The sequence below is a fragment of the Spea bombifrons genome, chromosome 7 (assembly GCF_027358695.1).
Source record: "Spea bombifrons isolate aSpeBom1 chromosome 7, aSpeBom1.2.pri, whole genome shotgun sequence".
NCBI classification, from domain to species: Eukaryota; Metazoa; Chordata; class Amphibia; order Anura; family Pelobatidae; genus Spea; species Spea bombifrons.
The window spans coordinates 14,447,073-14,463,572 of NC_071093.1; the positions used below are offsets into that span (position 1 = coordinate 14,447,073).

General features: G+C 36.7%; 1 protein-coding gene across 1 annotated transcript in view; it reads right to left on the reverse strand.

Annotated features, from left to right (window-relative positions):
- The window catches only part of CERKL (ceramide kinase like), a 47,546-nt gene that overhangs the window by 18,624 nt on the left and 12,422 nt on the right, over positions 1–16,500 (reverse strand). The window contains exon 2 of the mRNA XM_053471945.1: positions 10,706–10,939. Within this exon, the coding sequence (XP_053327920.1) occupies positions 10,706–10,939 (234 nt within the window). The remainder of the gene's footprint in view (positions 1–10,705; positions 10,940–16,500) is intronic.

The following is a 16,500-nucleotide window of genomic DNA, read 5'->3' on the forward strand; positions in this document are numbered from 1 at the left end:
GGTGTGCTTGTGCTTCAATACTAAACTGAGGATTCTGAAAGAACACCAAAAGTCTTGTTCAAACTTACTATATAAAAAGGATATTATAAATAAAAATAATGGGCTGGATTCAATGCCAGTGATAACTCAATTAATAACAGGTAACTGAATCGCTGTACATATCATGAACAAAAAAAGAAGATAAAAGCAGATTTATTGCTGCAAATTTATTAACCGAGATAAAACGCATCGGTGTTGTATCTCATTTTTTTTTCATAACAGATTATGGAATGATTGTTATCCAATTACTTGTGATAGATCTGCCCCCAGCATTGAATCCAACCCATTGTTTTTTGCTTTTTAAACCAGAAATATGGCAAAAACAGGATTTGAATGAATAGTGTTGCAGTTATTATGACATCATATGTATCATATGAAGCACCGTAAGCATAATTAAGTAAAAATGTGCTTTCTCTTCACTGTCTTAACAAAGGTCTAAGCACAGCCTTTCGCAGTGTGAGCAAGGCATAGGGTGAGTGACGTGACTGCATCTATACAGAAGACCCTGGGTCAACTTCGGTTTCAGCCTCCTGGTGACCTAATGATCATCTACTTCAATCCGATCATCACAAAAAAACTAACATTGCATATAGTTAATTCTAGAACATATATTATACGGTTAATAACTACAGTGCGGACATTATGATCATTTTCCGAACCAAACGTTCACTCACTTTTCAAAACAAAAATAAATAAAATAATAAAATAATAATATGCTGACTACAGTCTTTGTCAGATACGCAAAGTAACAATGATATTATTATATTTTGTTACCAAAAACACAGAAATCAAACTATTTATATCATGTAATCATACAAAGATTTTGCAGTCTTGATATTTTAAGTGAAAATGATCACCTGGATAGTTAACTTTTCAGTGATGTTTAAATGTTAAAAGTATTGGGTTTTTTTTAATGCCGAAACTTAAATATAATATATACCAAAATTTGAATGGGTTACGGAAATCATGCAACAGGGCAGCGTATGCTGATTTTAAGGCAAAAGACTGAAAATGACACCCAAACAAACCCCCAGGCTAGTGAATTCTTGACCTGCTAATGAGCCCGTGGGTATGTACACTTAGCGAGGATGAGCCATTACTAGATAACCTATATGGCATAATGTGATGGTAACCAACAGAACGGGTTGGGTCAAAGTTCAAGCTTTAAACAGAAGGAAGGGGGAGAAAAAAAAAGAATAACATCCTCCAGGGATTTGAAGGGAAACTGCTCTCAGCGGGGATTTGATGATAGTGGTTCTGCACAGTTGGTGGAGTGATTTGATACTACAATTTTCTGGATGTGTAGACGCCATATCACTTAGTCCACAGCAGGAGCAGGTGCGCAGGAAATTCACTACCAAGACCATGCCTTGTAAACCAAAAGGAGAGAAAATGGCAACGTAATTAATTTTAACAACCCACTGTCATTAGCCCTATTAATTTTAATATATTTTCCATTGCAAAGCAACTTCAATAAAATTAACTTCAAACCCAAACAGTTGTTGCGATATTAAATATAGAGGTATGTCAATTATTATTTATTACTTGGTCTTTAAAAAAAAAAAATGTCAGGGGATCATTTCTGTTTGGAATTCATTTTTGAACAGAATTGTTTAAAATTAATTAGAATTTATACTGGATTTGCTCTATTGCGATTGGGGGAATTTTTATTTTTATTTTTTACTATTTCTAACTACATTTAACCCCTTAATGACAAAGCCCGTACATGTACGGGCTCAAAATGCATTGTTTTCAATGGGTTTAGGGACCGCCCATTGTCCTTAAGGGGTTAACTACATTTAAAAATTAAATGCAACTTTAAATATATGCAATTTCCTTTTCAAATAATTGCAAATGTTCTGGATGTTTTGGCTCTTTAATTTCATTACGCAAATATCATGCTGGTAATCATTCTAAACAGTAAATTATTACCTACAGTGTTGCAGTAATAGCATAAATTGAAACTCCAGATGCGCTCGTGTTCATTAAGCTAACGCAGTGAATGCATTGAGCATCTCTGCACCAGCTCCGGGGAAAGTTCTCATCAACGATCCAGCATGTAGGTAATATATAGATATTAGCAGATCTCTTAAGCTGTAAACTAATTACATATTTTTGTGTTAGTTTCACATGTTTTGCATGGGAAAAAAAGCCCGGATCTTTAAATCTTCACAAGTATCATAGCAACGTAGGCACATCACATGGGAAGCTAATTCTTAACACCATCTCTTGAGATCATATGTAAAGGAATTAGTTTTATTAGCATGAGCCGTATACATAACAAGCTGTGCTGCATGTTCATCTGCCACCTGGACCCTTCCTAAATGTTAAGCTTCTACCGCACGCCATTGATTATGTTATTTTGCACTTTTTATTATTTTCGATCAACTTGAAAGAAATCAGTCTGTTTTTGAATATTTTTATTACAGACTAAAATAATAAAATAAACGCATTTTAAAAGTCTTTCATTGTTTCTTGATGCATGTGTTATTGAGTAAATCACTAAGTTATGTTACTTTAAAAATAAAGAGTGCAATGCCACCAATTATCAGTGATTAGAATCACCCCATATTTAACACAGATACAGGAGTGTAGCCTATTTTTTGGGTTGCTTTAACGTAATTACATATCCTTACATATATTTACCCTTTTGAGCATTTATAGAGTCCACTTGTAACTGATCCGTGTAGTTGTTTTCAGGGTATTATTACTAATGTTAGGTATCTGCACGGCAGAGCATTGATCTACACGGACACCTATAATTAAGCATGTGAGATACGCAAGGCTGTGTGATTTGCTTGTGGTGACATCCTCCTCACGTCCTCCTCTACTCAGACCCAACTACTGACAAACCACACTGTAAAGAATGGATGTACATAAAAAAGCAAAACAGGGGTTAAATTATCCCTCTGCTGTGCAAGATTTGAAACAGAAAATCCATTATAGTGGATAAACATTAGATTAATTACCTATAAGGGTAAAAATACTTCCAATCGCCCCAATGCACCCTATACAACAGGTTTAACTCAGATCTTCAGAATGGCGGCAGTGGGTCGATGTCTCTCAGCCTGCTCCAACACGGATATACAAATGAGGCCTTAACGTCATTATACCCTCAATAAAATTTGCCAACGCAATGTATTTGCTCTCTTCTATGTACCAATGCAGTCATTCAGTCAGTATTGATGGTACTTTTGCAAGCAATCTATATCATGTTTAGCACTTTTCTTGGAATCTCATTTGTTGCTCCTTGGCTTCCATCTCCAAATCTGGAAATGTACCCTAAGGCATTTTGTTATTGATTATACATTAGTTGTTCCTGTCACTTTTAATAGAAGCTGCCTATGTATACATCATTGTAGAAACCAATCAAAGGAGAATGAACTGTGGATTATTACCCCATCTCCCCATGACTAGGGAATATGAAGAAGCAAATACTTAGCCCTATTCATGTTGGGCTTATAACATCTAGCCCCCCATATATGCTGGTTTTAGGTACTAAAACAACACAGGGGTTTTGGAAACCCGAATTTGAATTTAGATGATTTGCATCACATGATGAATAGAATTCAAGTAAGATACCCAATAAAGTCCAAGATCCATGAATTCATATTTAAGCAATCAAAACACTTTCCAAGAAGCAAAAGATCTAATAAAATAGAAATACCCCAACAATATATATATATACACACAGTGCCATAAGAAATTTGTATTGCTTTGTACTTAAGGTACTCTCAGTGGACTATATTAGAAAAAAATATCAGCATTTTTTTATTTATTATAAAAGACAAATTTCCTATTTCACAAAATACAATCCAGGGACAGCTATAGCTGAAAAACATTATTGCCTACCAGACTACTGTACTAAGTAAACATGGCTGCTTTATTTTTGCAAGGGTATTCCGCCTGATATCCCACTAGAATTGGCTGATAATGTATCTGGAAGCGGGGAGCAGTTTGCTACAAAGAGATGGCTCAGTAGACATGTGTTGACTAGGCCTTCTCTATTAGGTAACCCTGCCCAGCTGGGCTCCTTACCACCAACAGATACCATATGGGAGAGGTGATCTCTCCTGCATGGCTGAAAGGCTTTAGCCCACTGAGAATTCGCCTTAGCAGACTGCTTGAAGAAATACAGTATACACCGAAAACACGAGGGCTTCCTATTCATACTATAAGAAAGGGTGACTATTCAGTTTTTAACCCCTTAATGACAGAGCCCGTACATGTACGGGCTGAAAATGCATTGTTTTCAGTGGGTTTTGGGACCGCCCATTGTCCTTAAGGGGTTAACAAATGACAGGGAAACTCATTTTAAAGCATGCTACTTCTGATACACTGTATATAATAGAGGGGTAAAGAAATAACTTTCACTGGCAGCACTTAAATCTATCTGTAGCCTTCACAAACATGCATTTATTAACAAAACTCAACATTTTAGATAATTGATAATAAACAATTACAGAGGAAAAGAACAAAAACCACATTTAATAAACATCTGAACGTATAAGCCATGCAAATACTAAATCTATTATATATCCTGCTCTAAAAAATACTTTCAAATCTATAAAAGACGAAAGATTAAGATACAAAGTAATCTTTTTTTTTTGTTTTGTTAATATACATAGTGCTAGAAGCAGGTCCTTAATAGTGCAAAGCACACCGATGCTGTTCTGTGAAGTCGAAGACTATTATGTCAGATTGGGCGCTAACTGGAGTATAATATTTAAATCCCATTGTATGTTTGCAATTCATATTCTATTACTTTCTCTTCAGCATTCAAAAGCATAGAGAAGCAGCGGTCGGGTAAAAGAATGGCCAACTGTTCCTCTCGCAGTAACAAACGTACTAATATGTGCTAGTTTAAACTTGATCTATCAGTGAGTCGGTGATCCATGAAAAGTGGGGGTTAATCAGGGTGTTCTGAAAACAAAAGCTGATAGGGAAGCAGAGACGCTACTTGCAGACTCACATCTGTGCAGCTTTAGAGCTCCCTTTTTAATGGCAATCGGTTCATGCCTAAAAAAAAACAAAAAAACCTAATTCTTTGAAATATATAACCGTCATCTACACACATTAGTAATTCAAATCTTGAAGGAGATACTGTCTGAGCCAACGGTTGCTAATATACTAGGTATGCTGATTGCCTAGGTGACTATGGCTAAACGGTAAAGGTTAATGATAAACCATCAGAGTTAATGAATAACATAAATAATGCTATAAACAGGTATAGTGGCATTAAAATGCTAGCTGTATAATAAAATAAAAAAATTAACCTTTTCAGTACCGGTGTGGAAGCTGGCAAGTACTGTTGGCAAACCTCTACCTATGGGGTAGCTTTAAAAAAATTACTTTGAAGTTGTAGATAAGCGCTACTTGTATAAATTGTTTATATAACCAAAAAATAAACAAAAGGATATAGTATTAGTATATAGTAGTAAATACCAATCACATACTAAGTTACTTTGTTTTTTTTCAGTAAGCATAAAGATTAAGAGATTGCAAAATAATAGATAATGATAATAATAATAATAATAATAATAATAATAATAATAACTACATACAGGTGACACAAAGAGGTAAAATTAACTGATCGCTGGTTCCATATGTTAGCAGCATGACGTATCCTGTGAAGCCACATTGGGGAAAAAGGTTTATTGTGCTTTAAATGCAAAATCAATGTATGCTGAATGGTCTAAAATATACCCGAGACTCACCGGAAACATCCAGTACAATTATGGAGTTCCTAATGCCAGTAACTAAATAATTATGGGAATATAGGGAATTTCGTATTTTTTATTTGTAAGTATTAGAATAACACATTTCCAACTAGCCCATCGCATTGGACCATCTTGTCATCTGTATAAGAAATGACCGTAATCAGTCAATGGAAAGGTATTATTGCAATTATACAAAAATAGTAAAACCTCTGCATGCATTACTGGGAGACATCTCCAAACCCGAAGACAAGGCATATATTTATTGTTCTAATATGCCTCTTATAATGGACCCACAGCTTCTGCCTCATCTATCCCTCTGATGAGGAGACCTCTGGGATCCCAAAAGCTTATGTGACTCTGCATCCTTTTCTATATTAGCCCAGTAAAACATATCACTTTCATCTTAAGACTTTATTTTATCTTGAACCAATAAGACAAAGTCACTTAGCTGACGTAATAGATGTCCCAAGAGAAAAATGAATTGGCAGAACTTTGAGAACCTGCAGAAGTGGAACCGGAAAGATACTTGTCTAGGACTTGTATATGTAGGAAGACTATTTACTCACCAACAATAGCATCATGAGTAATATCAGAAGACAGTAAATTGCAAATAAATTAACACAGGCGCTTAACCCAATTCATAACTCAAGACTTTCGTTCACAACCTAAAGTATCCCAAGTACAAGAGATTTACAGAACTCCAGAAGTAGAATTTGTAATTTTATAGTCTTATATTACAAAGGGTTTTTGTAAACACGTGATATTGATTTATAATGTAATAGTCAAACCAATTCTACATAACGAAGGAAATATTACAATAAAACTTAGACATACTCAAAAAAAAATTCATTATAGGAATGGGAAGAAATCTGATCATTGCTCCTAAATTAACTATTTAATCATTAATCTTCAAAAAGCAAGTGAGTGAACAACACAGGACTGCAAGGAACTTGGCCTAAACTACTGTAGCCAACCCACCAGATGAATTACAGCCCCCGAGATTCTCAACAGTGTCTATAATAAGGTAGCTCATGCTTTGAAAACATCTTTAATGCCAAATGATTTATATACTTTAACATATTAAAATCATAATTTTGGTGAGGCAAAATGTCTTGAGGACATTGTAACAATACACATTGTCAATGTCTATGAAGTTCCATGAGTTTACTCCCAAAGAAAGTAGATATGTTGTATAGGTAAAGCCATTGGTATGGAGGGTATAGAGATCTAATAGCAAAACATATATATATATATCTGAGAAAAAAATAATTGCCCGAAATAAACTAAACAATTATTTTGATATTTTGTTTTCTTAACATAAGGAAAGTGAAGAAAAAAAAAACATTTTTGGATAATGTCTTGCCTTAAAAAACAATCACTTTCTTCAGTCATTTTTCAGTTTTGTATAATTAATAAGCATTTTTCCATATTGACATAAGTATATTTTATTTTGCAGGTAATAGTCATAGGGGTTTATAAAGGGCCAACACTGGAAAGCTTCTCCAGCAAGACTAAGCTGGCCCTGCATAATGCATAATTTATTTGGGTCTATTCACTAAGAAGAAAAGTTATGGCTAACACTAACAAAACCACTTGCAGATCTATTAATCTGCAAGTTGTTTGTGAAGGCATGTGAGTTCAATTTTATCCACAATATAGTTAAAAAATATATAAATTGTGGCCCCCAGGTTCCCATATTAACCAAGGAAGGTAAACATTGCCTCTCTCTTTCGCCACGCTGCACACAGTGAGATGGGGGTAATAAAATAAACGGGGGGGGGGGATATTGCCGTATATACTGCTCCCCCAACTCACGGTGGGTAAATATAATAAACAAATATGTGGAAAGCATAAAGGCTAACCGTGCCTACCCCTGACCCCCATTCCATTCCCAGATGAATTGAGATGGTTAAAATTAAAAACCGTGCAGGGGAATCGTTGCCCACTGGGGTGAAGAGAGTTAAAGTGTCTAAAGGCCCCTTTGGGGTGGCACAGACCGGATCTTGTGCCCCCTCCAACCCTGGTGTGTGAAGAAGATCAAAGGGGCTGGATATGTTAAGTTGAGGAGATGAAACCACAACCCTCATGCAAACCCTCCTGTCAACTTTCCCTTTAGTGAATAAACCCCACAATGTCATAACTAGACATTCTTGTGGGGGGGAAAAAAGTTTATAAAGAAGATCCGTCACTTTTCTCAAATCCTAAAACATTCTACAGTTTCACAGCAAGAGAAAGGCCGTCAATGCTTATAAAACTTTACAATTGGACATGTTCTTTTTAAAATAAACTACTTTACTAAAGGCATATCCGAGTGTCACAATGGAGTAGTCCCATTAAGATGTTTTTAACAACAACCTGAAACCTCTGCTCAAATTAACAAGATTTTAAAGCGAATGTGTGAAATTGCAACCTTGCTAATTAAAGTGCCACTATCTGAAAGGTAATTTAATTGTAGGGATCTTTAAACTATTTCTCACGTTTATCTTAACCCTGTCTGTGACTACATTATCGGTTGCCTATACCTATACCCACGTCATTTGCATTCAAATTCACAAAGAAATCACCGAAGATTATGTACACTCCGAATAACCAATATAAATATTAATAAATTCATGAGATTTAAATAAGTCAGAGGATATCTTCATACAGGACATGATACACATACTTGGGAACTTCTTGGCTCCAGCTACTCAGAGCCTTCCCTTGCAGGACGCAGCCAGGACTGCACGCTGACGCCGGTGGGCGGTCCCGCTGACGTCGGGGGAGTTCTCGAATGGGGAAACACCCCCATTTGAAGGAAAAATGGGTGGGGAGCAGGGCGTGTCAAGACCCCGCTGCAGCGGCCCGGAGGATTCGGGTCTTGACGATACATGATGAGATACCCATTGGCCATTTAAACCCATGTTCACAAGACTGTGCCGTAGGACTTCACACAAGGCTTGATGATACGCAAACCCATTTGATGACAGTTTAGACACATCCTGAGATTCTGACAGGGTTACAAATCGAGAGTAAAATGTAGCACAGTGAGAATTAAAAAGTAAGAAACTCTGCCGGTTATTCTGTTCTCGTGTCTCAAACCCATAGCAAAATGAAGACTACATGTTTGTATAAGTCAACTGCATTTTGCCAGTGCAGAATAAGCTAATTCAGTTTTGTTCACCAGAAAGTATTTCATGCAGACTGAATCTCCATTTCCCCCCAAAATCTCCTTGTGATTTGTGCACTGGAATATTCTCATCTGCCCAAGTAGGAAGTTGTAATATGTGCTTCCTTGTCTTCGACACTTACCCCTTTAAACATGTTTTACTCAATGACTTCTGATTGACAATTATTATTCATTTTCATACTTTATTTAAATTGGACAATATAGGATATATATATATCTCATTCGTTATGATCTCATGAAAACAGCGTCAGTCTGACAGATTCAGCACTATTTTTTTTTGCATAATTTTATATAGAATGAATACATCGTATATTACTTTCAATGAACAAATCATGTAAACAATGACTGCAATTGTGGATCGGGAGAGAGGAATAGAAAGAGAGAAAGAGAGAAAGAGAAAGGAGGAGAGAAAGAAGGAGAGAAAGAAGGAAGGAAGGAAAAAAAGAAAGAAGGAAAGAAAGGAAAAAGACAAATGCAGACTGTTTTTCTACTTTAGATTTGTGCAAATAATGCATGGATACATGTTTATCAAGCAATTTGTATTTCGCCAGCATATCAGCAACTTAGCAAAGCATAACAGATGTGACGTGATAAATTGCCTAGGAAAGAACACTGCAAGCATTTACTTAGGCAAATCCAGCCCATTATGAGTTGACACACATATTGGAACATAATGACTAAGTGGTGCTATTGCATAGTAAAGCATACAGGCTAATTAATTACACTGCAAGGTACCTTCTGGGATTGGAAAGGGTATTACGGGAGAGCACGGTTTACTGACATAAGACATTACACTTTCAGGCATGAAATCTGAACACCTATCTACCAAGGTGTACGCATTAGCTGTTATCTTGTTAAAAATTATAGATAAAAATCAGATGACTAAATATTTTTTTTTTAAAAACAAGCCTTTCACTAAATCTAAATCATCCATTTTACAGATCTATATACTAAAAGCTCAATGATAAAAATGAAAACACAGGCTATACACTAAAGTATATTCAAGATGGCAAAAAATGATTTTACAGCGCCAAACTCAAATGCATTGGACAAAAGCCTTTATGCTCACAAAAAAAGGAATGGCAACTTGTTTACACTCATCTGCAGGAGAGTCAAGTCAACGTAAGTTTAAAAACAGGCAGGTAAATTTTGCCTGGCATCTTGGGGGGGGGGTTGAGGTTGATTTGCGAGTAAAACCACAAAATAGATATAATGTAAAGATAAAATATTACCCAAATCACCATTCCCCCTTCACTCACCCAGTCTGAGATGTGTTTAATAATATAAGCCTTGAATATGAACCCCCTCTGCTTGATGGAGTATTGAGGCAAGGACAAAATATAAACTTTGGTACCATCTTGGCACTTAAAGGGTGCTACCTTAATCATATAGCAAACAATTTAACAAGCCACTGGGTCCTCAGTTTTAGCCAAGGGAAGCAGCCTATCCACAAAAAAAAACACATTGCAAAAAAAAATCACATCCAATAGCAGGAGGTAGAAAAGGCCACTCAGGGATGTATATACTAACATGAACCAGTGCCCCCAGGTGGTTGGAGGATGCATTGCATTGACATGAATCGTGCCCATAGAGTCTAGGGAGACCATACGATGTGAGGTCACCAGTGCACAGCAGCTTACATACAGGGCAGGAAATCTAGGATTTCTGTATACCGCCAGGAGACATTTTGGAAAAAAATATACTGCATATAACGTACAATACACGTAAACTAGAATAATAGTTTTATTATGGGAAAATAATTTTCAAACTTACTGACCATTCAGAATTTCTTTTAGTTGCCTGAACCATAAATCGCAGTAGTCTTCACTTAGGTTGTGGAGATGAAGTGAGTCTTCCTTCAGTTTCTGTCCTTTTCTGACACACAAAAATATTGTGATACCCAATAAGGTACCACCCGTTTTCTGTCCCACTAAACGGCGTCTCTTGACTTTCACAGAGAATATATCTCTCAGGTCAACAAACTCTTCTTTATGGAAGACCTTAGAGCTGCCTGATTAAAGAAAGAAACAGAAAAAGAGTTAGAGAAATGTGGCGAAAATATTCACTTAGGCTGCTCATTTTTATAGACATAGCCTTAATAGGTTTTAAAATATCAATTTAAAAAAAAAAATCTATATTTTGGACTGTATTGTATGTATACTTTTTGGAGAGACTACAGAAAAATCAGAATAAGGAATAAGAATATATTGCAGCACATCAACCTGTATAATGCTAATGTTATTTGTTCATCGTGGGATCAGTACATCTACTGAGTGTGGCAAAAGATGGGAATATTGTCATCACGTAGTGGAACAGACGGCCAACCACAACATGGGGCAAAAAAGCAGTCGCTTTGAATTATGCCTGCTGTAACTCATCCGTCTAATCGTAGATTCATGTCATATTCTACAATATGTTCTAAACTATATATCTTTGTAATATTCAAAGAAAAACTGAAATACATGAAAGTCATAAGAAGCCGTTCTATAGCACAGCATACAAATGCTACTTAAACACAATTTAATAAGCATTCATTACGTCCTGGACCCCTATAGATGCACAGAACTAATCAGCGTTGGAAAGATTCTGGTTCCCATCTGGAAGAAATAAACTCTTCTAAAAGGCTGAACAGCGTTATTTAATCTGCGACTTCGTACTGTGACTTAAATTAAGGTTTGCTGCTGTTTCGTCATATCGTATGGATAGCAAATTAGCTTTGATGAATCTAGTGGTCCAGTTAAAAAGAAGTAATGATAGTACGATGTGTTCAACAATCACTAGTAAAACATAGCTATGTTCTTACATTTTTAATAGCCGCTATAGCTGATTTTTGGAGAAACTGTTATAAATCAATTATTTACCGTACCACTTAGCTTAAAAAAAAAGTTGTTTCTAAGGACGGATTTTAAAAATTGTGAGAAAGCTGCTTACACTTCAGGAGACACAAGCTGCTTTCTCCGAGACACCAAGGTTATCTGCATGTTCTAATTCAACCTAGAATGATAGAAAGGACCCACTCAACTAGACCCCCTCAACTAGATCCCCTCTCTGGATTCAGGTTAAAAAAAAGTGGGCATAAAGTTTTGGCATATCTCAAAACCCATCTGAAATGGGTGCTTTCAGCTGAATAGCAGAAAACTGTGTGCATCTCATTATTTTTAAAGTTCCATAACTGCAGAAAGAATAGTTACGGCACGTCTCAACGTTGACACTTACCGGGACCTCATCAGATTAAAGGGGCATTTACGTCTACTTTCCATGACATTGATCAGAGAAGTAAATTGAGTTTGCATTAGTCTCGTTTCATTGAAATCTTACTCAGCAGTTACCTGCTGGCATCTGTCAGTCAACACCTGAGCATGGTCTTGGGTGCTTGGGCATTGAGATTTTTTTTTATTGAGATCATATGTTTATAGTGTGTCTCACTTGAATTGAGTTAAGCGATGACAACAACAATACCTAACATGGCGTTAGCACACTATCCCACTAGACAGGCAGCGGAGCCTCGGGAGGGCAAAGTATGGGGGCAATCGCATACAGCTGTCTCAGAGAACCCTCATCATAATCCATAGGCAAGTCAGCAAACTAAAGCATTTCAGATCAGCTCAATTTACATATAAATCACTATTTGGTAAATAAATCCAAAAGTTCTGCTATTTATGAACCAGTTCCCAAAAGCAAACTTTTTTTAAATTAAAAATGATCTTTTAAATAAAATATATTAAAACTAAGTGTTATCATTTAAACCTTTAAGTCATGGAAATGTATAAGCGATTTATATGTAGCTTCCACGTTGCAACACCAGCAGTATTGCTGTAAAACGATACATTAAATTACCAACGTCTACATTTCACATGAGCCTCACGCTACGTTATCACATATTCTAAATTTATTTCATTCTTTTATCAAGATGTTAAGATTTCCTGGCAGAACCGATTATATAAACCCCCGTTGACATGAGGCTTGCCATGGTGCAAAGGATATTTTTATTGTATTAAGGATAATAGAACCGCCTGAAGAGATCTGTTCTCTGAAAAGCTAAATACTGTAAAAATTTAGAACAAACATCACCATATTAACCATCAAACGCATTTATTTACCAACGTGCATATTCCGATTCACCGGCGATTGTAACCCAGTGTTTACCCAGCACGTGGTACATTCAAACACAATTTAATATTCCTAATTATTAGGTGATTAGATTAGTGGTTCTAAGATAAAATGTCCCGGATACCCCCCCCCCCCGACACAATGCAGAAGAAAGCTCTCTGTATAAAATAGGTCTGGTTGAGTTATACGAGGAGGGCTTATTTTCCAGGCAGCATTAAAAAAAGCGAGCATGTTTAAAAACTGCAAGAACAATTAGCGTCAAGCAGATAAATCCTGTTCTAATCCTGTTTATGGTCTGCATCACGCAGATGTGCCAGGATTGATTCAGACAAGACCTCGGCTTACAGTAATATTTCTTTTTAAGTGCTTAACAGTATTCTTTTTGCTAAACCTTCGTTTCAGCACCAAGCCAAAAAAATACCCCAGCAGTCTTATTTACTCCTGTGCATCTTCTCTGTTAAAGTAGCAACTTGATCATAGAATTCCTAAACAGCAAAATTGCACAGTTTCGTATGAAATTCAACAAAAAACTCTGTATTTAACAATTTAATAATATGTCTTATTGAACAGATGGTACCCTGCGCCTTAGTAACCGACAACCCATAATAGCTATTCTAAGATTTCACAGTTGTAGCAGACAAAAGTATAAAACACCTTTTCTTTCTTCTCACACGGATGTGCCTGATTTTTAATATTGTAGGGGGCTTAAATACAGGACATAAATTGCAATCAAAAACTTCTGTGATAAGTCATCGATCCCTATGTATATGTAAGCCCTATTTGATAATGTTTTATACGTATAAAGGCCATCAGATACTTTAATACACATACAAGCTAAGAAGTCCCTTCTTAGAACTCCACTTGCAAATGCATTGAGGGACTCTCCAAAATTCCTCCGTATCCATTTGGCTATTTCCTAGCTGTCATGCAGGAGATGTGGTCACCCAAACACATCTCCTGCCACGTGATATACCGTATTTGCTCGATTACAAGACAAGGTTTTTTTCAGAGCAAATGCTCTGAAAAATACCCCTCGTCTTATAATAGAGGTCTGACTATGAGCCTAAGATCTATATCCCCCGCAGCGCTGCAGGGGACCTGGATCCGCCTGTCTTATGCCCCCCATTTAACACTCCCCCCCAAAAACTTACCTGTACGTCTGACTCGCTGGTGTGTAGTCGGGGCAGCGGGTAGACGTCTTAATGCCACTCTGCCTCCAGAAATGCCTTTTAACCCTCTATACGCCTCTCTGCCTCCTGAAATGCCTTATACCTCCCTATATGCCACTCTGCCCCATAATATGCCTTTTAACCCACTAAATGCTAGAGTGGCATACAGAGGTATAAGGCGTTTATGGAGGGAGAGTGGCACATGGGGGGTCAAAAGGCATATCATGGGGCACAGTGGCATATAGAGGGTTAAAAGGCATATCATGGGGCACAGTAGCATTTAGAGGGTTAAAAGGCATATCATGGGGCACTGTGGCATATAGGGGGTATAAGGCATTTATGGGGCAGAGTGACAAGCCTGGGGGCAGATGTGCATAACTGGATGGCAGGTTGGAAAATAAAAACAAAAAAATATTTTTCTCAAACATAGCTTTTATTAAAAAAAATAGTTTACATGAATTAACATTTACTGGTAAAACTTTTTTCCTATAGGGTCGTCTTATATTCAGGCTTTGTCTTTTTTTGCTAAATTAATATTCAGATTTTGGGGGGTTGTCTTATAATCAGGGTCGTAATATAATCAAGCAAATATGGTACTTATCAATCAGCTTGGTGAGCATTACAGGAAAGGGTCTAACAAGACCCTCCATGCGCATGTGTAGAAAGTGCTCCCATTTCTTTCAATGGGAGAGCTTTTCTGACACTTTTCAGCTCCTTCAAGAGCAATGCGCTGCATCTCCTAAAAGGTAAGTCATGTATTTGTTTAATTTATGCATTTTAAAGAATCATCAGATATGATTATTCAAAAATGAATTTAAGCATCAGCAAAAACTGGACCACAGCACATTTATTTCATACATTTTACCTGCTTTTACCACAAAGTACTCAGATCTTTACAAAAGAACACTGCTTTCAGCTTACAGTATTTAATGCTGATGTCAGCGATTGTTTGCATTTGTTGGACAAGTGCTTGTTTTTCTAAGAATTGGATTGTCCTCTGCAAAGATTAGTTTCCAGGAGACATGAAATTATGAGGCGACAAACATCTGCCACAAGGTACCCAGAGCTGCATCAGGGGATGCGACAAGTACCGCTAAAAGCGACCTAGCTTCTATACAAGGACCTTGGAGCCTCCAACAATTCCATACGAGTGTACCCCAACAAATCCATACCTTAAAGAACATTATATTTGTTTTGTGACACTTCTAGATTGTATTGCTTAGCAGGGCAATTCTCTCATCTTTTGTTATTCAATAAACTATGGGTTTTTCCTGTTTAACCACTTCATAGTGCTGTGGAATATCACAGCCCTATATCAATGACTAAAGACAAAGAAAAAACACGGGGGCGAGAGGCAGAGGTGGGTGAAGTGATGTATTCTGTCCTAGGCTGTCAAGGATTACTCTGTAACGGGTCAGTGGGACGCCTACGAGGGAGATCTCCGCTTACGATGGGCCCACCAGCCATTTCCAAAATGGACGACTTTGCCGAGGCAGGCTGGAGTCTTCACCGATGCCCATCTAGTGTATAGATCATTTTAATAGAAAACATTTTATTAACCTCTTCTACGTTTGTAAAGTTTTTCTTTGTTATGTGTGCTAGGGTCATTTAAGTAGATAAAGCTTCATAATAAAAGACCACATTCAACAGAACCAGCCAAAGCAATGTCAACGGAGAGAATGATTCAGCTTTCACATGCACTATAACATTTACCACTCTATCAGCAATTTGCAGCTCGAGTGAGTTCCGCATAACGTGTACTTACATGTAATTATTGTATAAATGTGCTTTGTACACTAAAGGAAATATAAGATTACAAAGAATCAGTTCTCAAGGTATTTTCCCGATAGACAATAACCTAACCACAAATCAGAAATAGAGAGTATGCAAGTATTCCTGCTGCTATCAACCTATACTAATAGAAATAACATTTTTTTTTTAAATTAGACACATATTGAGAAGGATTTTGTGCACACTTCATCAAAGAAAGGAGGCACAAAGTTAAAAAGTCAAGACCCCCTTGTTGTATGAAAAATTGATCCAACAATGGCACAGATAAAACAAAAATACTCTAGGATTTCTGTCCCATAAATAGATTCAGCTTTAATTTAATAGGCTGCAGGCTTTCTTGTTTTTCAGAAAAAAACATGCTTCTCCCTAATATTTATTCACATTATTACAAAGAGGAATTATGTAGTATATTCTCATTAGACATGCATTAAACCTTGTGTCCAAAGAGAAAACACATTACATGAATAGTGTGCAGGTGATTTCATTGTCTTCTCTTCTTTAA